This window comes from Mustela nigripes, chromosome 2, assembly GCF_022355385.1.
Source record: "Mustela nigripes isolate SB6536 chromosome 2, MUSNIG.SB6536, whole genome shotgun sequence".
Classification (NCBI taxonomy): domain Eukaryota; kingdom Metazoa; phylum Chordata; class Mammalia; order Carnivora; family Mustelidae; genus Mustela; species Mustela nigripes.
In genome coordinates this window covers 18,503,565-18,528,122 of record NC_081558.1, presented here as the reverse complement: position 1 = coordinate 18,528,122, position 24,558 = coordinate 18,503,565, and the positions used below count along the sequence as shown (strand labels likewise).

The 24,558-nt window shown below is 41.1% G+C and overlaps 1 protein-coding gene and 1 pseudogene across 3 annotated transcripts in view; one reads left to right on the top strand and one right to left on the bottom strand.

Moving 5' to 3' along the window:
• The window catches only part of ARIH2 (ariadne RBR E3 ubiquitin protein ligase 2), a 48,317-nt gene extending 25,867 nt beyond the window's left edge, over positions 1–22,450 (bottom strand). Inside the window, exons 1-3 of one of the 3 annotated variants that reach the window (XM_059389671.1) lie at positions 22,358–22,450; positions 19,128–19,187; positions 17,122–17,465 (exon numbers count right to left, since the gene is read on the bottom strand). In XM_059389671.1, the coding sequence (XP_059245654.1) occupies positions 17,122–17,370 (249 nt within the window). In that variant the 5' untranslated portion in view covers positions 17,371–17,465; positions 19,128–19,187; positions 22,358–22,450. Of the gene's footprint in view, positions 1–2,809; positions 2,856–12,960; positions 12,984–17,121; positions 17,466–19,127; positions 19,188–22,357 lie in introns of those variants that run through there. The other 2 variants (XM_059389673.1, XM_059389672.1) reach the window with 2 other exon arrangements.
• LOC132010410 (uncharacterized) lies at positions 19,919–23,595 on the top strand (annotated as a pseudogene).
• The last annotated feature ends 963 nt before the right edge of the window (positions 23,596–24,558 follow it).

Sequence of the window (24,558 nt, the reverse complement as noted above, 5' to 3'; positions counted from 1 at the left end):
CCTGGACAAGAATGGTCATGGCAGCATATTTTATAATCACCCCAAACTGGAAACAACCCAATGTCCATTAACTGATGAATGAATAGATAAACAAAATGTAATATATATCCATACATGGAAAATCATTCAGCAATAAAAAGGAAAGCACTACTGACACGTAACGTGACATGGATGAACCTCAAAAACGTTGTGCTCAGTGAAAGAAGCCAGACACAAAGGATTACATACTGTACAATTCCCTTTATATGCAGTTTCTGGAAAAGGTAAAACCATAGGGATAGAAAGATGATCCCTAGTTGCCTGCAGCTTTGAGTGGGGACTGGCTAACAAACACAAAGAACTTTCCAGATGATGAAAATGTTCTTTCTATAACTCAGGTTGTGGTGATGGTTACATCGCTGCATAAACTTATTAAAATTCATCTAATGGTACACTTTAAAATGGGCAAATTTAATGGAATATAAATACTTTAAGAAATCTCTATAAAAATAAAATTGGTTGGTTGATGGCTAGATATATATCAAAGCAAATGTAGCAAAAGGTTAGCACCTGTATAATCTTGTTAGTAGGTATATGGATGTCCACTGTATAATTCCTTAAACTTCTTTGTTTTAATTTTTCAAAATATAAGTCAGGAGGGACTTTTAACATAATTGCAGTAACTTGCATGAACAAATGTCACAATAACAAAATGCTGATCTTTATGCTACTGTATCAAATAGTCATTTTGACCTTTTACTTACTCCTCAAAATGAAAAATTTCCCTACATGGTTTGACCACAGGTTAACTGATCATACAGTGTGAATTTCAGCATAAGCAGATATAACTTCCACAAAGATCTATAATGCCAGTAACTTTACAATACTCTGTGGCTCTCTCTCAACCTCCTAGACCAAGTCTTCTTAGTGTTCCAATGGACACTGCTCCTACTCTTTCTGCTCCTTAAATGTTGCCATTCCACAAAGCACAGCTCTCAGGCCTGTGAGTCGTCAGAGTTGTGGCTAAGCCTTGCTCAGTGTGAACAGAAGCCCCAAAGGTAAGAACTCCTCTCTTATTTTTCCTAGGAGCTGGGGAAGGGAATGTGACTGATCAAGGTGGGGAAGGGAAAGCAAATAGTAGTAAAAAGTTCATCAAAGACTGAAGGATGCCCTCAAGTCTCCAGTGGTCCAGAGTCAAAAGATTTGGTAAGAGCACAGAAGCCAAGAGCAGCCTTATCTTCCCTGCCTTTTCCTCCCCTTTCTCTCCAGACCCTCAAACCTGACCAACAATAGTTCAGGAACCTCTGGGAGCTTTCCTTCCAGCTTGAAAAAAAAAAAAAATGTGGGATCACCTTCCGTTGTCATTTACCCTGAACACTGCTCTGCATTGCAAATCCAGTCTGGCTTCTTTTGCCATTGCATTTATAATCCCAACACCCTCGAATGGTTTCCAGTTCTTTGTTTCAGGAAAACCTTAGCTATATGCATGTCAGAAAGGACACTGCTGCTGGTCATCAGTATTTCCCAAAGGCTGCAGACAAAAATCTTCACTCATCTTCTACAATCTATATTTGGGACAGATGCTTAAAAATTATTTCCGTGATATGGGTCCTCAAAACATGTTCAGTAGTTACCGCTTGTGCACTGATAACCTAAAGAAGTAGACAACTGCTGGGAGAGTTAAGCTCTTCTTTCTGTTTCTTATAAACAATGTAGTTAAGTGTGTATACAATTCCGACCCTAATTCATAAGTAGGGCCTGGGGGATGGGAAGTAGGGACTAGTGGGAAATGCAGAATATGGGCCAACGGTGCTAAGATGTTTCCCACAGAGATGTAATAAAGGGTACATGAATGCTTTAGCTGCAGTAACCAGCAAGGAGCTCCTCACTGGTTAAGAGTATACAAGTCCACCACCTCTGCATTTCATCAGATATTCTGGAGGCAACTGCCTTCCATACTCTAAGGGCTTCAGAGACTAAAGAAATGAAACAGTGTAAACATCCAACTGTCACTTAAAGTCGAGACCACCCTGATGAGATAAAACTTCTGAATCTGCATGGCCTCCAACCCACTCACTACAAGAAAACAGCAGCAGGATTTCAAGGCCTTAGATAAGGTAATTCCAGCAATCTGGAATTGGCTTATACTTCAGCAATTCTGCGGAGTGCTGTCCCACCCCATGTTTTAACTTTACTGTGCATATTTTCTCCATTAGGTCCCTAAGCAGAAAGCAGACTGTGGTAAAAACAGTTTTAAAAATCACAGGTCCCCAAGCCCACCTCAAGTTTGTTAGTAAACGAGAACCACAAATTTCTTTGTAAGTCTCTATCAGAATTTTATATTAATCATTGAAACAAACATTTCTTGATCTCCTGACCACAAAGAACTTAAAATACTAGAGTGAGATAAACCTTGCTACTGAAGAAAATCATAAGAACATACAACATTTTGGACCCTTTCTAATATACAGCCAATATCCATCTTTAGAAACAATGTTTTAAGAGTTTCGGGATATTTAATAGTTACTACTTGACATCCCAGAGCACCTGGATAGTGTATGTTTAGTATTCCAAAATAATGTATAGGACGTGCTAATTTTACATAAGGATCAAGGCACATAGTGAGTAGCTTCTGCTCTTGACAAAAGTTTCCAGAGGAAACGCATGAGCACGGTCAGTTGCTTCTTCCTCTTTTTAGTCACCTATAGCTGCTTGAAGCTGTCCAGCCCTTGGGGACAAGTTAATAACATGGCTTGCAAATAGATCCTTCCCCCAGAAAAAAGAAATCCAGCAGCCCACCAAAACTGTCACCAGCCCTTCCCACACTTACCAGTGCCATAGGGAGGATGCAGCTGATGGCAGTGAGCATCAACGGCCTGAAAAAATACAGGTGGTAGTTTCAATTTTTATTTAGAATTCTTACTTGCCAACTGCCTGAAAATTTTTAAGGCTACACGAATGGGTCTCCATGCCTCAGCCTGTGTTAAGCCACTTCGTGGTCCAATCACATTTGTTAACAAACACTAGTAGTAATTCACTAAACAGCAGAGATGGAGGAAAGGAGTGAATTGCGGGTGAGCTTCTGGATCTGGGGTAGAAAGGGACATGACATAGGAAAGCTAGCCTAAGGAGATCAAGATGGATGAATTCAGGTCTTGGAGGGTAGGGGGTGAGGCGAGAAAGTACTAAAAGGGATAAGAGGAAGAAACAAGGTTAAAGTACAGAGACAAAGGAATAGGTGAATTATCACCCTAGAATGGGATGAAATCAGCAGCAACGATGGTGATAGCGGGGTCCCACCAGGGCTCTGACTTGCGGCAAGGCTCACCCCTACAGTCTAATTTAAGTGGTGGGCCTTCACTTCTCCCATACTTCACATCTACATATTCTCAGTTTCTAGGAGGTCAGCTCTCTGGCTCCTGATCACAACTTTGCTTCCTTTCACTTTTTCTTTACAGGTCTCCATGGTGGGAGAGCTGACTTGTAATCAAGGCACCCACGCTATTCATGTTTTGAAAAATCTGATTAAATTTGAAGATTTCTCTCATCTAACCTTAACTCACTCTGTCTCTAAGCATTAAAATAAATACCAAAAAAACCCCAAAGACCTCACTAAATAAAAACTTTATGCAAAATACAATAAAGCAAAAATATGAGTCATCCATCCCTGACCACCAGGATACTTTTTATTATGAAAAATTCCAAACATCTATAAAAGTGAAGAGTATGATGAAAATCATGTACCCGTCACCCAGCTCCAACATCAACTCATGGCCACTCAGGTCCACTCTATCTATACCTCATCTATCCATTACCTGCTATAGTATCACGGAGTAAATCCCAGCCTATCTTTTAGGAAGCACATTTTAACAAAATACCTCTGGAAAGTACTTAGTACAAAGGGCTGGTTAAGCCCCTACGAGAATTTTAAGAGTTTTCCAGGGGGTGCCATGTAAGCAGGATGACCACCATTTTTATGAACCAAGGTCACATCCAATAACCAAACCAAAAGAAATGCAGACAGGAGCTGACATCAAATGAACTGCACATTGTAGGACTAAAATCCAAATCTCCTACCGTGTTCATGCAGCCATAAGCCCACCCTGTCCAAAAATGATTTCAAATAATGCTCTGCCTCTTGTAGCTACTGCTACTGTGAGGAGGCATGTAAGAGGGAATACCAAACACTAGCTTGGCAGTACCATTCATGTTCCCACTCTTCTCTAGAGGATACCTCAGAGGCTAGCATATCTTACTGATAAAGCCATGGACTCCAAGAACATTTTTCAAAGACAGAACTACCAACTGTTGGCCTTAGCTGTGCTTAAAACATATAACGCTATTTTTATAACCTTTCTGTTTATATAAAACTCCATCGGAAATGGAAGCTCCTCGAGGACAGAAATTTGAAACAACTTCCTTTTCTGCCATACGCAAGCACTTGGAACAATGCCAGCACCAGTACTAGATCCTGTCACTGCACACCCACACTCTCCTCCAGAACCCAGACAGGCACCAAGATCTTCTGGCCTCTAGGGGATGCAGGAAGAGGCCAGATACAGCTCCCAAGGAAGGTTAAAAAGAAAAAAAAAAAGAATTTAAAAAAGGAAGGACAAGAGGTCCTCTGAGTTTGCAGAGGGTTCTGAAGGGCAGAGATGGTTACAGGAGGTTTGAGGAGACAAAAATCAAATAAGGGTTAGAGAAGGGGGAAACAGGAAGGAGTTCAGGCTGGAGTCTGAAGAAGCTACTTTAAGTTTTTCAACAGACCAAGATAATCAAAGTGGCACTTTTAGTGGATATATCAGAAAATATGAAATACAAGTAGAAAAAGATTTATTTATATCTCCTCTCTCACCATTCTAAAAAAAGCGATGGCAGAAACTAAAGGCAAAGAGATCTTAGAATTATTTTATGGTAGAGGTCAGACTATTTCCCCTCCCAGTTCTCAGCATCTATCTAAAAGTTAAAACAGCGGAAGACACTCAGGAAAGAAACATTTGTTTATTGGGAATCAACAATAGTTAGGAACCTATCCCAATTACCAATGAACAAAGAAAATCAAATGGCTCATAAAAAGCACTTTGATGAAAAGGAACAATACCTGCCACACCATCCCACCCCAGCATGCCAGTCTTCCTAACCAGGAGAAATCTCCACCAATTCTTTTGGTTGTCACCAACCTCATTAAGCATGCCCATAATTCTCTAGCAGATTTAGCGCACTTATACCACTCCCTACCACCCCTTCCAAGGCCCAACCTTTTTATATTTAAATTACTACTTTCAGTTCCTTCCATCAGTAACTTTAAAATACTGTTTACAGGACCAGAATTGCTCTTTCTTCCTTGTGCTTCCAAAGCCACTATCCATAAAGAAGGATATTCTTCATACATTAGGCACAAATACATTTTCTATTCAGTCACCACCAATTACTCATACTTGTGCCACTTATGTGTTTGATTTGTGTTTGGCTTACAACTTTCTGCATACAGTTTTTCTGCTTTGCATAGTTGTTCTAATTCCCTTGCCCCTTGTAAAAAGTTCTATGGTTTCTTCACCGTATTCCAACTGTCTTCCAGCTTCTTCATTTTATCTGTTGCTTGGAATCTACCCATTCCCATTCCCAAATAAATTTTTCCTGGATCCCACCAAATCTGTGTGCAAATCTGGGATGGCTACTTTCCAGGGTAAAACAGAGCTCCTGCTGCACAGGTAACATGAGTCTTTTCATTGGACTACTAGGTTAGTTCAGACATTTCTTGAAATTTTTCCTTTTTTAAAAAATTTTCATCTGTAAATAACTGCTTCAGAAAAGGTGTAAGGAAAGAAAATTTCAGGAGTCCTTGCACATCTGAAAACAAGTGTATTTTGCTATGACAGATCTGGTTCAAAACCATTCTCCCTCAGGGCTGGGAAGATTGCTGCTCCACTGCCTTCTGGTTGTCACTGCTGTGGATGACACATCTGATTCCCATTGCTTTTAGAAGACCCAGTGTATCTCATAGAAACTGTTATGGTTTCCTCTCTATTCTTGTTTTTCTGACATTTCAGTCACAATTCTTAGCCGTGGGTCTTTCTTTATTCGTCTGAGCACTGGGTAGAAACTTTAAATATGAAGAATGCTCCCTTCTTTTGATCCTGGAAATTTTTTTATACTTTTAAATATTTCTCTCCTTTCAATTTTTTTTCTCACTTCCCAGAAATTCTGGCAGATGATGGTTCTCTGGATTGATCCTCTATGTCTCTTTCTTCCGCATCAATTTTTGCCTGTATTTTGGCTTTATGCTGAGATTTTCTCTTGACTTAATCTTCTGATCTATCTACGGAATATTTTTTAACTTGGCAAACATAATTGACAGTTTCTTCCAGATGGCAACACTGATTGTTTCATGGATGCCATATCTTCTTGAATATCTAGCAGATTACTAAATAGTATGCTTTTAAAAACAAGCAAAACCATCTACTGGTCTGTTTCAGCTCAGATCAATTTTCCTGTTTCTTTTCCATTTTGCATGTTTTCCTCAAATGACTGGTGATTCTTGGTTAAAAAACAAAGGGCCACCAAAAAAAGGAATGAAGTAGTGATAAATGCTATAACTTGGATGAACCTTGAAAATATCATGCTAAGTGAAAGCAACCAGACACAAAAGGTCATATACTGCATGATTCCAATTATATGACATATACAGAATAAGTAAATCCATAGAGACAAAAAGCAGATTAGTGGTTGCCCAGGGAGAGTGGGAAATAACTGTTTAATGCGTACCAGGTTTCCTTTTGGGTAATGAAAATGTTCTCGAACTAGACAGAGGTTATGGTTGCACACTGTGAATGTACTAAATGCTACTGATTTTCAACTTTAAAGTGGTTAATTTTATAAGAGTATTACAATTTTAAAAGGGGTGGGGGATGTCAGGAAAATGAATCCAACTCTGTGTACATGGACAGAACTTGTCAACTGTCAACTGACAGGCTTTTCTTTAGGGTGCTTAATCAGAGGCAGCATATACCCAAGACTCAAGAGCCCCCAAAGTGAGCAATGATGTCAGCCAATCTCACACTCTCTAAAGGCCCTATTTCTCCCCGGGGGTATTCTATTTCTTAAAAATATGCACATTATTTTGCCTAGAAACCAAGTGAGGGCAGGGCTGACTATTTTATAGAGAACCTTCTAATTAACCCCCTCATTTGCAGTTCGTTTATCTCTTCCAGCCTTTGTCAGTCAAATTAGAGCTCACAGGTCTCTTCAAAGATCTGCAGTCTCTTCAAAGATTTGTGGGACAAAGGGGCTCCTGTGTGCAAGGTCTCCACAAGCCACCCCCCTCAACCTACTCTTTGTTGTATTACGAGTTTAATAACATGAATATGCCTTTACTTTCATTTTCATAATATTTCAAAATAGAAAACCATCCCTGAATTTACCTCATGCTCTTCAGCATCATCTTTCTCCCTGCCCTCCCCAACCACTGTTTTACTTTCCTTCACAATGGGTTTGCATTTTCTAGAATTTTATATCATTGAAATCATAAAATATTTGCTCTTCTCCCCCCCTGGGATCCCTTATGCAGCATACTTTTTTGGGATTTACCAATGATGCTTATGTAAGCCATTCACTCTTTTTATACCGCCGAGAAGTATGCTGTTCAATGGGCATACCACTACTTGTTCATTCACCTGTTTCTGGATATTTAGGTTGTTTCCAGTTTTTGGCTATTGCAAATAAAACTGCTACAGACATCTGAATACCAAACAAACAAAAACAAATGGAGGGATACAAAGGTATATAAGGACAGCCAACGATCTTGCAGCAGAAGCCAATGCTAACATGCTAGCGGGGGAGGGGGGGATGTGTTCTGCGCCATAAAATTCAAAACTCTTAAAACATTCACACTGCAGATATTATTTGTCATTTTTACAGCTATCATTATCACCATGATCCTAAGAAACCACTTTTATCTTGATATCGATGACACAGGAAGTTATGTTTAGACATCAGAAATATTACAGGAAAAAAAATACAGGAAACCTATCAAACTTGCCAGTATAGTTGGGTGTCTTTACCCTACCCCTACTCCAGTTATGAAATCAGTACACTCTGAAGGCTGGACACATCCTTTCGGCAGCCAAAGAAAATGCACCCTTTCCTCCTCGCTTTGATAACCTGAATTGTTTCAAAATTTTTTTGTACTTCCACATGAATTCTCCACATAAATATAATGAATACCTTGCCTCATCTCTGAAAATTTTGTTTTATTATGTCTGCATAAAATAAGATTTTATTTTATTATGTCTGCATAAAATTCAGGCTTCTGCATCAGAATTGACAAAACTAATTCTGAGATGCACCCCAAGCTGGGAACCATACATCTACCAGGTATATACTGTCTCTGCTTAGACTTCAGCCAGCTTCATGGAACTCCTTTGATAACTGTGTCTTCTATGGGAACCTAGAGAAGTAGAGGTCTGGGGTTAAATTCTCAACTTCTGCATTCGTTGACTTGGCTTAGACAGTCGGATCAACAACAAGAAACTCTCAAAGAGTTGCCCTGGCTTACAAGCAAGAGTTTCTAATTAGCATAAATACACAGCAAGACACATGTACAGAGCGGTACAGAGACAGGAGTGTCCAACTTTGCCTGGGGAACAGGGAGGGCTTCGGGGGGGGAAGGGAGTCAAGGGTAACTCAGCTTCCAGCTTGGTGGATGGTGGTATCATCAATTAAGACAGAGAATCCAGGGGCGCCTGGGTGGCTCTGGTGCCTGGCCTCTGCCTTCGGCTCAGGTCATGGTCTCAGGGTCCTGGGATGGAGCCCCACAACGGGCTCTCTGCTTGGCGGGGAGCCTGCTCCTCCCCACCCCCCCGCCTGCCTCTCTGCCTTCTTGTGATCTCTGTCAAATAAATAAGTGAAATCTTAAAAAGAGAGAGGGAGAGAATCCAAGCAGCTAATTTAAAAAAAAAAAAAATTTGTTTTTTAGAGAGAGTGAGTGCACACACGAGCACAGGCAGACAGGGTGGTAGGCAAGAGGCAGAGGGAGAAGCAGGCTCCCTGCTGAGCAAGGAGCCAGATGTGGGACTCGATCCCAGGACACTGGAATCATGACCTGAGCCGAAGGCAGCTGCTTAACCAACTGAGCCACTCAGGCGTCTCCAGGCAGCTAATTCTGATGGCACTGGAGTTATTTCTTGTTAAAAGGAGGCAAAGCTATCTACAGACTCTGGAAAATAAAAGCCTAAACTAAGGGATAAAAGTAATGAGAATGACTAGAGCATATACTGGCCAAGAAAGAAGCCACTAGTCAAAGACGGCAAATTTTCCAGATGGAGACCACTCTCTGTTCATGATCCTAAGAACAGTTCTGTTCTATTAAAATCTCTAAACCAACCTTTTGCTCACTTTCCCTGTATTTTTCTCCATTTCTGGTTGGTAACTTGAGGTTTTCACAGTAAAACCATTTCATGTGTATAAAGATTTGTGACAGTTCTAAGAAAAGGGAACATAAATAAGCTTCAAATTCTGATAATTCATGTCAATTTGAGTAATCAAGCCACAGGACAGACACATTTTAGGAAGAGCAAGATGAGAAGCTTCCTGTATCTCATCTGTACCTTTCTCAAATCCTTCCTATAACTCTTTCCTCTTTTGGGCAGAGAAATCTAATCTGTGAAATTTTTCCTAGAGCAGTAGGGGCAAAGGCAAAGTAAAACAAAAACAAAAACAAAACAGAGACTGGAACAGAACACAAGTTAAAGTAAGGAGATGCCCCAATAATAAGAACCCCCAATTATCCAAGTACTTCACATTAAGTAGTTCTATCAATGCAGGCCTAAGACCAAACACAGCAGTCAACCAAAAATGTAGGAATAACAGACAAGCTATATTCCCCTGCATCCTTTTCCTGGTCCCAATTCAAAATTCATTTTGTGTTATTTTTACTTTTCTTATCAGTGAGCCCCAGGAGAAGGGAACCGGAGGCTCTGCATGAAGACAAAAAAATCCAAAGTACATGATCCATCTACCATATGCACACTAGAAACATCATCAGCAATATGCCACCCAGAACCTTCCTCAATGTGGCTTTTAGCCTGCAACTGAAAATGCACATTCCTAAGTGTGTTCTAAGGAACTGCAATAAATATGTGAAAGTAACAATCCCACTGTTCTGCACTTGCCCTGCCATGACTTGCCTTCCACCATAACCATTTGTTTGAACATTCATGTGCCAGGCACTTTACATGCATTATCTCATTCACTGCAGCGAAGGAGGTCTTTTTATCATTATTTTACAGTTGAGAAAATTGAAGCTGAGAGATGTTAGGAACTTGCCCAAGGTCACGTTATATTAAATGGCAAAAAAGGAAATGGAGCCCAACCATCTCACCCCTAGCCCAGGCTCTGGCCAAGGGCCAAGAGACTCAAAGGCCACATTTACAAAAGTGTTCACAGCCAACATAACCAGTCCGCAAGAACTGTAACACATAAGTACTTACCTAAATGCCCAATGGAGAAAGTCTGAGCAAATTAAGCCTCAATATGATGGTGTGATACTCAGCCATTTAAAGTAATTTATGAGGATGAAGTAAAAATGGGGAAATCGTTAAAATACAGGCACACCTCATTTCACCATATTTTGCAGATACTGTTTTTGTGTGTATGTGTGTTTTCAAAAACAAACTGAAGGTCTGTGGCAACCCTGCATCAAGTAAGTCTATCAGCACCATTTTTCTGATAGCATTTGCTAACTTCCTATCTCTGTGTCACATTTTGGTAATTCTTGCAATATTTCACATTTTTTCATTATTATTGTATTTGTTATGGTGATCTGTGATCAGTGATTGCAACCTGCTGAAAGCTCAGGTGATGGTTAGCAATTTTCAGCAACGTTATTTTAAAATTAGGATATTTACATTATTTTATAGACAAGTTGCTACTGAACACTTATCAGACGACTGTATAGCATAAATACAACTTTTTTTTTGCGCTGGGAAATAAATTCATTTGACGTGCTTTATTGTGATTTTTGCTTTATTGCAGTGGTCTGGAACCAAACCTGCAATATCTCTGAGGCAAGCTTGTATATAAGAAAATAGCAGAATATAAAAATACATGTACAGAACAATTACCAGAATCTAACATCCATCAGGGAAGGAACCTATTATGTTGTTCAATGCTATTTTTTCAGTGCCTGGCACACAGTAAGTGCTTAATAAATATTGGTTAAATGAATGAATTGAAGCACAGTAATATTATGTATAAATTTGGGTAAGACCTGCAGGACTATAAGCAAGGAAGAAAACTTTTATTTTAGATTAAGGAATTATGAAGGATATTTCTTCTTTAAATACTATAGTAACACCTCAACAATAAAAGGTTAAATATAAATAAGTTAAGGATTAGAACACAAATGTAGGATTAAAAGCACCCCTTAAGGGGGCACCTGGGTGGCTCAGTCAGCTGAGTGCCTGACTTTTTTTTTTTTTTAAAGATTTTATTTAAAAAAACAAAACAAAACAAAACAAAGATTTTATTTATTTGTTTGAGAGAAGAGCATGAGGGAGGGACATACAGAGGAAGAGGGAGAAGCAAACTCCCTACTAAGCAGGGAGCCAAAAGACCCAAAGGCAGACATTGAAGGCAGCTGAAGGCAGATGCTTAACCCACTGAGCCCCAGGCACCCCGTGGCTGACTCCTGGTTTTGGCTCTGGTCATGATCTCAGGGTCCTGGGGTTGAGCCCCCTGTTGTAGGCCTCGGCAGGGAGTCTGTTTGGGATTTTCTCCCTCTCCTTCTGCCCCTCCCCCTGCTTGCGTGCTCTCTCTCTAAAATAAATAAATCCTGAAATAAAATAAGACCACCCCTTGATTATGCATTGTTTGTATGATAATGTGAAAGTACAAGAAAAAGACTAGAATGAAAGCTGCTCTTGAATCTGATTACGAGCTTATTTTCTGGAAGGCGGTAAACGCATGTGGTGCCAAGTGCACAGTGAGCAAACAAAGTCAACGATGACAATAACCTTACTAAACTGGCAAGACAGGCACAACTGTAGCACTAGTTGTACTTAGGTAATTCTCAACGTCACTCTGGACATTTTTCATCTCCCTTTTAAAAATAAATCTGTACATCAGTAAAATGCAAATCAGATTTCCAGACTAAACATCATGAAGTATGACACACTCACTAACAACCAACTATTTGAAACACAGGAATTTAATCTAGATTCTATTGAGATACAGGCATGCAAAGAAATCTGACATCAGGTCATAAAAATAGAAATCAGATGGCTGCTCAGCATAAATACTCAGTGTTACCAAGCCCAGCTTGAGGATACTCCCATTAATAGTAATAAAACAACAAGTACCATTAACAAATATATAAATAAAAATGGTCTAAAATCCCACTATATCAGGATAAAATAAAGTTGACATGATAAGTAAAATTAAAGTCTTTTCCAGATATTATACAAAAACTTGGTGCCACTTAAGAGAAAGACTAAATACAAGGTATTTTGTGAAAAACATCAATTGCTCATGTTATCAGTACCAAATGTATAGAAATGAGATTGTTTTGAACATGAGACTATAAAGACTTCTGCACTTGGAGTCAGAAGCATTGAAAACTAATTATGATTCATCCACAAAGGGGAAAAACGATCCACAGAAGAAGAATCATAAAAGATTTTCCAGCCACATTTTGCTGAATATCAAACACTAGATTTTAAAATAAATTTAAGCAAAAGGGTGGCAGAATGAAGTATTCTATGTAAGTTTCCCCTCTACTGCAGTTAATACAATTCATAAAGCAAGAACTGTAGTAAAAACACTCATTATAACCAGCTTATTTCTCCAATCCTATCTGAAGGAACACAAGGCTTAAGAAGTGAACAGCGCAGTTCAGCAATGAAGAAGTTTAAAAATCCAATAGTAAAGACACCCCAGGCTGCATTCACAATCCTCCACATTTTACTCCCTTTAACCTATACTTACTTCTTAGTCTCCTGCTCTAGCTCAGAACATAATTTTCCCATCACCATGCTTATCGACCTGTGGGGCTTGGACTTGACTGCTGTGACCTGCACTGCCCTTTTACTCCAACTTCAAGGTTCTCCTGCAACACAAAGCTCAGAGAGCTCACTTTTGCTCCATTAGACTGGATCTAGCCCAAAGTGGACTACTACTTCTCCTTTTTCATGCATTTGGGTGGGGACCTGAACCACATTCCTCCTCTCCTGCCCACACCCTTGGCACACTGCTGAGAGGAAGAGAGTAGCATGGGGGAGACTCCTCTGGCCCATCACCAATGAAAGCCAACCTGGGCTATCTGGGCTGAGCCCCTTCCTGAGCAGCTTGATAGCAAATGCCTCAGGAGTTTCACAGAACAGCAGTAACAAACAGGATTCACTGAACAACAAAATTCTTCTTGGCTAACTACTACATATTTTGCAATAAAAATGTCTGTTATTACCAGAAAAGGACTCTTTCATCTGTAAGATAATCAAATAATCTTCGTGTGAGTGTCATATGAAAAGACAGGGTTTGTTTTTGTTTTTGTTTTAAAAGAAAAGACAGGGTTTTAAAGTAAGCTTTGTTTTCCTTAAAGACTTTCCTTAAGACATAAAGACCTACACAATCACGACAAATATTTGTCATAGATTTTCTCCCTCCTACAATATATCTCACCTGACAATCATCTAATCTCTGACTACAGTTGATACTTGAATAACATGGGTTTGAATCACACAGAGCCACCTATACACAATTTTTTTGCAATACAGTACTGTAAATGTCTTTTCCTTATGACTTTCTTAACATTTTCTTTCACTAGTTTACTTTATTATAAGAATCTGGTATGTAATACACGTAATATACAGGATATGTGCTCACTGTTTACGGTATTGGTAAGGCCTCCAGTCAACAGTAAGCTACTAGTATTAAGTTTTTGGGGAGTCAAAAGTTATATGTGGATTTTTGGCAGTTTGGGGATTGGCACCCCTAGTCCCCATCATTGTTCAAGGGTCAACTGTATCCTATCTGTATAAGATGATAGCTAATTCTAAATACAAAGCTTCCATTTTGTCATTATCTGAACACAGTAGTCTCCCTACCCCCCCCAATAACAGATACTCATTTTCTCTGTTGTCTATCCTTAGCCCTTAAATCTGATTTCTTGGACACTTTCCTTTCTCAATTAATGATCTTACTCAAGGACTTGTTTTACAACATGTATAGGAAGTTACCCTGACACCAGGGGCCCTCACTAAACCAAAAACCCAGTGTCCCAGACAATAGGAATTTTAATATTTGAGAGACATCAAATCTCAAAAGACAACAAAAGGCTTAATTTTATGCCAGACAATGCCCCATCCATAGGTAACTGCCAACACACAAACAAAACAAGTGAAACAGACATGAGAATCAGTGAAAAAGTCAAGCCAGTCCTCAAACTTAGCTTTCATTCATAAATGACTGTTCCATATGGCTCTAACTTTAAACCACATACACATCATATTTCCTACCAGCCAAATAGCACCTAAATCATATGAAAGAATTAAATATCTCAATTATGTCACAGAGTTGTACAAACAACACCAGGATCATCGGGGGACATCAGTAGTAATCTGGATGATCACCACTGATCTCTACTCTCAGATAAACATGCAATAGGGGAGCTAGAATAGCCAAAGCACCAATAAACAACATTCCGTAAACGCAGCACTTAAAATTATTCCCTCTCATCTCATAAAATATTAATCACAAAAATGAAAACGTTAGTTTTTAGCCAGCCTGAAAAAGGAAGACTGTATGTGATTCCCTCTCTAGTCTCAACCAAGCTGTTTTTGCCTACCCTCTTCGGTCAAATTCCCAAACTACTTAAAACACCACTGAGTCCCTTTATGCATAGCCAAGCCACCAAAAGAGCCAGAACCCTTGCTCCCCAGCTCCAGAAAGAAAATGGTTATTAGCATGCTTCTCAGTGAGACCTAGGGAAGGGGGAAAAAAAATCTATCTTCTACCGTGATCTAAATTTTCATGGACTGTTTTCCCCTTTGCCTCATTTTCTCTTTCACCCCTTCCTTGTGTTTCAACTTTCTTTCACCTCTTTTTATTTCTTCATCTCTATACCAAGTTTGTTTTGCTCCTTCTTTTCATGATTTTGAGGGTCAGAATGATGCCTTTTCCTGACAGCAGAGAAGGATGTACAGTAGGGGACTACGGAATCTGGCTCATATGAACAGCATCACTACTGTCATCAACAGCTGACAAAATTCACAGTATCCAAGAAATTATTCAACACCTACTATGGATGAAACACTGTGACAGGAATGATGGGGGAGAAAAGGTATAAAGCAGTTTCTGTCCTCTATGCAGTGACAATCTAGTCAGAGATCATGCGAAAATACATGAAAAGGTTAAACAACGTAAGCGGTCCAAAGACTGCAGAATGTGCTCTAGTACATACAGGAGCTGTAATGTTTAGGCACTGAGAACAAAGGACGGTACAACCACTGTGTTGCAGGAATGTCAAGAAGGCTACCCAGGAAAAGTACAAGCTAGACTCTGAAGGCACTCGAAGGGAGGAAAGGGAGGGCTTTCTATGGGGAGACTTTCCAGGGGCCTAACCCTGTATCAGCTTAATAGCAAGGAAAAATGTAAAATTGGTAAATTTTATGTTATGTACGGTTTACCACAATTAAAAAAAAAACAAAGACAGGTATCTGGGCCCACCCAGAAGGGTAGGAAAGGTAGCACAGAGGAAACAGGGTGCTTATGCATAGATGAAACATCTGATGAACTTAGCCAACACACAGCCACACACCTGACAATACCTTTTCTAATTTTAAATACCAACACTGTGCATAACCTGACAATATGGTTAAAGCAAAAGAAACTAGTTGACCAGAGAGGTGTGTGCACTGTGAAGAAGACATATGATGTCTTTTCTACCACAGAAATGTCCTCTGGAAACACAGGTCCCAGCAGCTTTACTAAAGCTATGGGGCAGAAATCCCAAATCCAGAGGTTCCGATGGGTCTCCATTCTTCAAAGTTTTCTACTGACCACAAGACAAGAAGTCTGCAACCCTTCCAGGAAGGAGTCACCAAAAAAGCTATAGATTTCAACTTCCCACTAGCTGCTAATAAAGCCCTGAGTATCCAAATCTAAGGTATTAGTGAGCCTCTGCTGACCACCTGGGGGAAAAAAATCCCTAAACTAATAGATAAGGCAGCTTTTAGAGAAATCACACATGGCATACCTTAGTTACTTCCATTTAAATACCAACAAGAAAATCATTTGGTTGAAATCATGCCTATGTTCCCCTGACCTTCGATTTAGGCAGATAACAAGATCCATATAGCAGTTCTTGAAGGAAGGGCAGTGAAATAAGAGAAATGTCCCCACTTTCACATAATGGCCAACATTAGAGGAGAAAGAAACATGCTGGGAAATTGTCTAAATGAACATAAAAATAATTATTGTACATAGTGTTTTAGGTGAGTGTACTAGGTACTAGTCTTACATAGCACAAAACATACATGGTAAGGACAAAAGTGGCCTGAGGTGCAAGATTGAAAAGCAAGCTAATTTCAGTGGTAAAAATGAGATTCTTGCTGGAATAACCAACTCTTTAAAATTTCCATAAAATACCTCCCAAATCAAGGAAACACCAACTAAAATCTCTTCCAACATTAGTACATGAAACAATGGAATTCAATTAGCCCAGGGGCACTGATGACTCAAGGCACATCCTGGGTACCTCTCAAGACATTTGCCAGAAACTCACACACGGTGGTATAGAGGATGGTGATTCTGAGGCTAATCATATCTTACCTCATTAAGTTTCATAAGACTCACTTACCGAAACCATGTTAATCTACATAATTCTGCTTCTATGTACTTCCAGTCTATCCTGAATCTACTCCATCGTTCCTAATTTTTAGTAACTTGGGAATTTGAGGGCCTTAAATATGCATATTTTAGAAAACAAAGTAAAGCATCAAATGGGTCCAACTAATCCAACACATGTCCTAAATTTGGTTTCACTACAGCGCCACTCATTCCATCAATCTGGAGGAGACATCAGTTAGCAAAAGCTTGTATTTAGATTTAACTGGGGGAATTATACTTGGAATTGACATCACTGCTCACCTTTAGGACAGAGGCTAAGCTGGTCATGTGTTCATTGAGGGCACCCTCAGATTCCTTGTAGGTCAAGCAGGTAAACTGGTACTCCTCAGGATCAAAGGCATCGGCCCCCTGCTGCTCCACATCGCTGGCTACTCCGACGTAATAGTCCTCTATGTCCCCAGGGTCCTCATCCTCTTCTTCCTCCTCACAATTTGGGTCATAGTCCTCTTCATTGCTGTCAGACCCCTGGCTATTCATGTCCACAGACATCTTAGCATCCAGCCAAGTTGCAGATCAGGAAAGCAGCTTTTTCCCCTCCCCCCAAACTTTACCACTTTCTCAAATGCATTAGTGTTTTTTGTCTTCTAAGGAAGGAAAAGAAAAAAATAAATGTTACTTACTTTCACTATGAGAAGTTATAACAGTAACCATTGAAGAATCAAAATAGTATAGCCTGGACCTATCACCATTATGGCCTATTCCAACTCTCCTATCATATAGGAAACATCATCATCATCTCCCTGCCCAGGCTTATCTAAGCGAAATTCTTTTCTAGAGGAGCAGAAGCACCTAATAATGGTAACTTCACATGAAGGGCCTGGAATGAAAGAGTCAGGAAGGCTGTCTACTCCATGTCAAAGGGTCAAATTTCCAAGGACTTATCCTTCCCATAGGAGTCCTTAAGAAAGAGGCACATCTCACAGCTGAAGGCCCACCAGGGAAGCAATCATAAGGCTGAATTACCAAAATTTAAAATCTCTTAATCCCTAACTGATTTTTTCAGTTTTAAAGGATTCTACTGATTCCTTAAAGGGGTATTCAACACAAAGAAATTGATCCAATTGAGAAGGAAAGCTATAAATATACAGAGAAAATTTTGGCAAATACCCATTAACTTTTCTGTACAAGTACTATTTCAAATGATCATCTGCAAGAAACAATATTATACAGTAATTTAATTTTTTTAAGATTTTATTTGTCAGAGAGAGAGAGAGAAAACCGCACAAGCGGGGGTGGGGGGACAGCAGCAGAGGGAGAAGCAGGTTCCCCAGTGAGCAAAGAGCCCTATCTGGGACTCAATTCCAGGACTCTGGGATCATGACCTGAGCTGAAGACAAGACATCTTAACCCAGGCATCTCTTAAATAGTGATTTAAATGTAAAAACTCATAAGACTTTAAAATGCAAGAGCATCTGGATGAGATGGTATATAAATAACTTACATAACTAAATCTAGATTAAATACAAAAGTATACATGAAGTCTATTTGAAATAGATAAGCTCTCAAGGGGGTGGCTTGGACCGCTCAGTTGGTTAAGTGTCCAACTCTTGATTTGGGTTCAGGTCATTATCTCAAAGTCCTGAGATCCATAGGGAGTCTGCCTGAGATTCTCTCCTCCTTCTGCCCCTCCCCCTGGTCTCATTGGGCAAGCTTTCTCGCTCTAAAAAAATAAATACATAAAAAATCTGGAAAAAAAAAAAAGAATCTCTCAAAAAAATCAACCATCATTAAGACAAAAAATAAAAATTAAAACACATTAAAATGAATGTGTTAAGGAAAAAAAAAAGAACATGTAGTGAATAGGTAAAGGACCACAGAACCCCTTTTAATATAAAAATATCAGTGAATCGGTGGGGCACCTAGGTGGCTCAGTGGGTCAGAGCCTTTGCCTTCGGCTGGGGTCATGGTCTCAGGGTCCTGGGATCTAGCCCCACACTGGGCTCTCTGCTCGGTGGGGAATCTCTCCCCGCCCCCGACCCTGCCTGCCTCTATGCCTACTTGAGATCTCTCTGTCAAATAAATAAGTAAATAAATAAAAATCTTAAAAAAAAAAAATCATCAGTGAATCTAAGTTTGACATGCTAACCATAAATGCCCAGTTTTCTAAAAAATCACATTAATGAGAGCAGTACTAATATTTTCAGTTTGACTTTTAACAAATTGTTTTATATGGCAGAATCACCTAATTACAAATGAACTACAGTACTTTTCCCGCAGGAGAAAGTTAATCTTTAAATTAAAAATACCTGCAATTCTTGAAGATCTTTCAAGATGTCACCCCAAATAGTCTGTCATATAATTTCCATCTAAAATGAAAAGAGAAAATTCTATTTATATTTTTGACATTGGTACCCTGGTTTTGCAAATTTATTTTTTAACAAGTGAAGACATTTAAAAGGATAAGCAGCAAGGGAGCAGGGTAACTATGAAATTATTTTAAGTCCCACAGAAGCATGTATACCATTATATTGAGAAGAGTTATTAACAAGAGGAGTTCAATGGCCTTCTAAAAAACAAAGTGCTCAAAGTAAACAGTTAATAAGAATTTAACCTAGAATACTGGTGATGTAAATAGATACCCAGTTCCCTCCCTCAGTTTGAAAACCCACCACCTTATGCCTATGGTTCAGATTCCCTAAGTCACTATCACAATTTCAAACCTAAATGTTGCACAGAAGTGGACAAAGTAAATTGCAACTGACTTAAAATGAAATTTTTAGTATAAAATAACTTCCACGGTGATAATCTAACAACAAATATTGCCAGTATTTCAGATCTCACTTACTCATGAAAGAATTATTTTGAAATAAAGAATGTCCCCAATAGGATCCCCACTAGGGAATATTAATCCCCCTTTGTCACCTCTCTTCTGACATGCTCAAGGGTCGTCTGACCTGCTCAGAGATACAGAGCTCACTATGCAAGACTATATAAGTACTATTTGCTCACTCAATTAGAAATCTTATGTCTATTTCTTTATACTACAGGATTTCTCAAAAAACTAAAACTTTGTAACTTCCAAAAAAATACTTCAAACATGGACAAGTAAATATAAACCAAATGAAAATCAAGGTCTAAACAATGATTATGGAAGGTTATTTCTAAAACAGTAAAGAACAATTGATTTTTTTTAATTTTTTTTTTTTTTTAAGATTTTATTTATATGACAGAGACCACAAGCAGGCAGAGAGGCAGGCGGAGAGAGAGGGGGGAAGCAGGCTCCCTGCTGAGCAGAGAGGCCACACGGGGCTTGATCCCAGAACCCTGAGATTATGACCTGAGCCAAAGGCAGAGGCTCAACCCACTGAGCCACCCAGGCGCCCCTTAATGTCTTTTTTCTTTTACCTGTATTTTTATTAAAGATATTGCTTACTGGGAAAATAAAATTCATAAATACTGCTCCCATCTACAGTATTTCACTACCAATATTTGCTCTCATTTAATGAAGGCCAATTTTAGGTTTGACTCATTCTCATCTTCACAACCCTACAAAGTGGCTATAATTCCCTTCTTACAAATGAGGAAGCCACAGTTCAGAAAGGTTAAGTAACTTGCCAGGATCACAGTTCTAGCAACCCAGAATTAATACTTCCACCAGATCCACTGGCTACAGGGATTTATAATTCCCCACCACCCTTCCAGAGAACCTAATACTATCCACAAAGCTACCTCCAGAATCACAACAAACAGAAGACCAAGGTTTCCACTTTCTCTGGCTTTCTCCCCAGATTTGAACTTAGATGTTGCCCAAAGGCTTCTCACTAACTAAATACTCAAAAAGCAGGGGAAAACTTCATACTCCCCTCTAAAAAAGAGAAAGTCATTTCATACTTGGTGAGAGTTCTAGGTCCAGATTTAAATAAAAACTTAATTTTTAATCTTTTCAAAATTTAATATCCCTAATTATACTCAAAAGAGTGCTGACATTGTTTGAAGGGGCCTGAATGTCACTGCCTTATTAAAAGAACTAATGACAATGCTCTGATTTCCTTTGGATGTTAAATATTATCCCTCCACCTCAAACAAAAAAGGAGTAATATAAATTACTTTTCCCCCAGAACCAAAGTCACATGTTGAGGAGACGTGACACCCTCCCTCCCTGGGCTAAAGGATCTAAACTGAAGACTTCTCTCTCAGTTTAAAGTTGACAAGAAAACTTTTTGGCAAGTCTGAAGATGTTTACTCCAGACATAACATTTGGCTCTGAATGGTCATTTAATAAGGATACATCTCTGAAGAAAACTACTTAGCACTTTAAAAATATGAACCGGGGCCCCTGGGTAGTTCAGTGGGTTAAGCCTCTGCCTTCAGCTCAGGACATGATCTCAGGGTCCTCCAATCAAGTCCCGCATCAGGCTCTCCGCTCAGCGGGCAGCCTGACCGCTCCCTGCCTACTTGTGATCTCTCTCTCTGTGTTAAATAAATAAAATCTTAAAAAAAAAAAAAAAGAACCAATAACTTAGTTTCAAAACCTGACACTATACTAGCCTGACTAATATGGTAGCCACTAGCCCCGTGTGGTTATTAAAATTTAACTTTAAAACTAAACAGGGGGCACCTGGGTGGCTCAGTGGGTTAAGGCTTCTGCCTTCGGCTCCGGTCATGATCTCAGGGTCCTGGGATCGAGTCCCGCATTGGGCTCTCTGCTCAGCAGGGAGCCTGCTTCCTCCTCTCTCTCTCTCTGCCTGCCTCTTTAGGCAGGTGATCTCTGTCTGTCAAATAAATAAACAAAATCTTTAAAAAAAAATAAAAATAAACAAAACCCTAAAATTCAGGTTTTCAGTCGCATTAGCCCTAAGTCAAATGCTCAACAGCCACGTGTAGCTAGTGGTTACCCTACTTAAGAACAAAAGTATAGAATATGTCCATTGTGGCAGAAAGTTCTACGGGACAGAGCAACAATCAGTACAGAGGTGAAGTCATCCGACAACACGGTTGTCTCTCCCGCGGCTAGCACAGCGGCGTCCGGAGAGACGACGGCCCAGCTCCTGGGCCGCACGTTTCTACCGAGGCGCAGGGACAGCCGCGAGGACACCGAACCCACGCGCAGGGGGACCCTTCGCAGGCGAGCGTTAACTAACTGCGCGGGTGGCACTGCGAGGGCTCCGAATGATAACTAGAGTGCGGGGCCCCGGAGGCGGCGCGTATCTCCGGCGCGCCGGGTGGGGAGGGCCCAGAGGCGCCGGCGCCGGTCGGTGAGAGGCACTGGCCTCCGACCTCTCCGGGAGCTGGGAAGCCGGGAGGACAAGGAAAAACCGCGAAACGCCAGGCGCCCGCCGCCTTGTCGTAGCCCTCAGCCGCCCCTCCGCGAGCGGCGTGGGCGCGGAGACCGGGACCCAGCACCCGGGGGCACCGGGACCTCGCGGGAGGCGATGAAGGCGGAGCCCCGGTAGGGCTAGGGAGGCGCGCGACGAGGCAACCCCCCCTCCCCGGCCCGCCGGGGTAAACAAGGCCGCGACCCACGCCGCACACTTACCGGGAGCCGCAGCCCGCGGCCGCTGAGCCCGGGCGGACTAGACCGGGTCCGGCCGGGCCAGAGGTTTCAGACACAGGCGCAGAGGCGGCGGCGGAGACTACGGGCCGACGCCGGTCAAGGCCCGCGCTCCTTCCTCCGGTGGAGCCGTCTCCGCAGCTCCGGAAGTGCTCAGTGCAGTTGCGTCACTTCCGGCCCGGGGTCGACCCGAGGTCGCCGAGGTCGCGGGCTGGTGCTGGGTGATAGCGTCCCTTGGCCCGCGCTTCACTGCAGTCCAGCACTGCGATCCTGAGTGTGACCTGGCACGGCTAGTGCCCACGGCTGCGGGAGGCGGCGGAGGAGAGGAGCCGGCTTATTGGAGAGTGGTCAAGGCGTCTCTTCCGGCTTTCGCCCGCTGGCACCGCCCGCCGGGATAATTTTAACCAGCGTTTTTCTGATGGACTGCTCGCTTCACTGTATTCGAGTGTAGTGCACACAGCAGACATGCTGACGTCCATGGAGTACCAAAGGACCGTTGTCTCCCGGCCGCTGTCTGGTGGAAGAAGAACTGGGGCTCTAGGTCGCCGCGCCGGCCCGGGAATTTCTGCCTGCACTCTCAGCCCGCCGCCTGGTGGCCCCCCAGCCGCACAGACCCGGCCGGGCTTTCCCTTTACTCTCCGCGGCCTGGCCCACCCAGGTCTCCCGCTTCCCATTCATCGTCCAAGATTGAATCGTGATTTCGTTTCTTCAATTCCACATTTGCCTTGCTACACGGTTTCTAGAAGCAGTTTAGGAAGTATGCGTCATTATGACTGCCAGTTCCTTCTAGGACCTGTTGCCAAGTGTTGTGGATAGAAAGACCTGGAGACTCCCTCAGGTTGCTGCTGCACGAGTGAAAATGCGAGGGTGAAGCGGGTGATGTTACGGAGCATCCTGGCTGTGCGAGTCTTCGCATAACCCAAACTATTTCCACCCATACACAAGTCGTGTATGTACGGATACGCAAAGAATCTGTGTGTAACGAGTTCTTATTTCTTGCTTCATGCGTGTATTCGTGTATTTCTTATACATGGTTTTCAGCTAACAGTTTAAGAGCATGTACCTAAATAAGGCGCAAATACTAGAAATCCTCCCTCCTGCAAAAGGAAACAAATCCTAGAAAGCCCAAATAAATTTGGAGTGAAAATCAATAGCAATGACTAACAATTTCAGGATTACGAATTGTATATATGTTAACAAAGTAAAAGTCTACTAAACTTGAATGTGCTTCTTTCATTTGTCTTCACGAAACATATTCCTTTAAATTATGATACTAGGAAAAGACCTAACGTATATTTTTTGCAAATGAAATCTGAAGTAGAAGCTTTCATTTTGGTATACTGGTAATAAATGCTCTCCAGCAAACAAAAGGAAACTTTCTGTACCACTATTTGCATTGCAAAATAGAGAATTTGTTCATATGTCAAGCACATGGATGTACATATGAACATATGTGCTTGACATATGAACAAATATGAACAAGTATTATCCATATTTGTTCACCTGTCTTCTACTAAAGGTGAGCTTTTGCTTGTTTGTTTTAGAGAGGGACAGTAAGAAAGAGGGAGAGAGAGAGAGAGAATTCTAAGCAGGCTGTACCCTGGGCAGAAGCTCAATCTAATAGCCCTGTGATCATGATCTAAAATCAGGAGTTGATGCTTAACTGACTGAACAACCTGGGAATCCCAAAAGGTGAGTTTCTTAAGGGCACAGATCCAACCGTGTTTTCTTCTTCTTTTTTTTTTCCAAAGATTTTATTTATTGACAGAGATCACAAATAGGCAGAGCAGCAGGCAGAGAGAAAGGGGAAACAGGCTCCCTGTTGAGCAGAGAGCCTGATGTGGGGCTGGATCCCAGCACCCTGAGATTATGACCTGAGCCGAAGGCAGAGGCCTAACCCACTGAGCCACCCAGGTGCCCACAACCGTGTTTTCAATATTACTGTATTACATAACCATTTATTGGGCTGATAATAATGCCAGTGGCAGTTCCTGTCCAGGAAATAGAGATTTAAGAATTAAGCCAAAATATGGGTGCCTGGGTGGCTCAGTCAATTAAGTGTCTGCCTTCGGCTTGGGTCATGATCCCAGGGTCCTCGGATCGAGCCCCACATCGGACTCCCTGCTCCATGACAAACCTGCTTCTCCCTCTCCCACAATCCCTGCCGTATTCCCTCTCTTGCTATG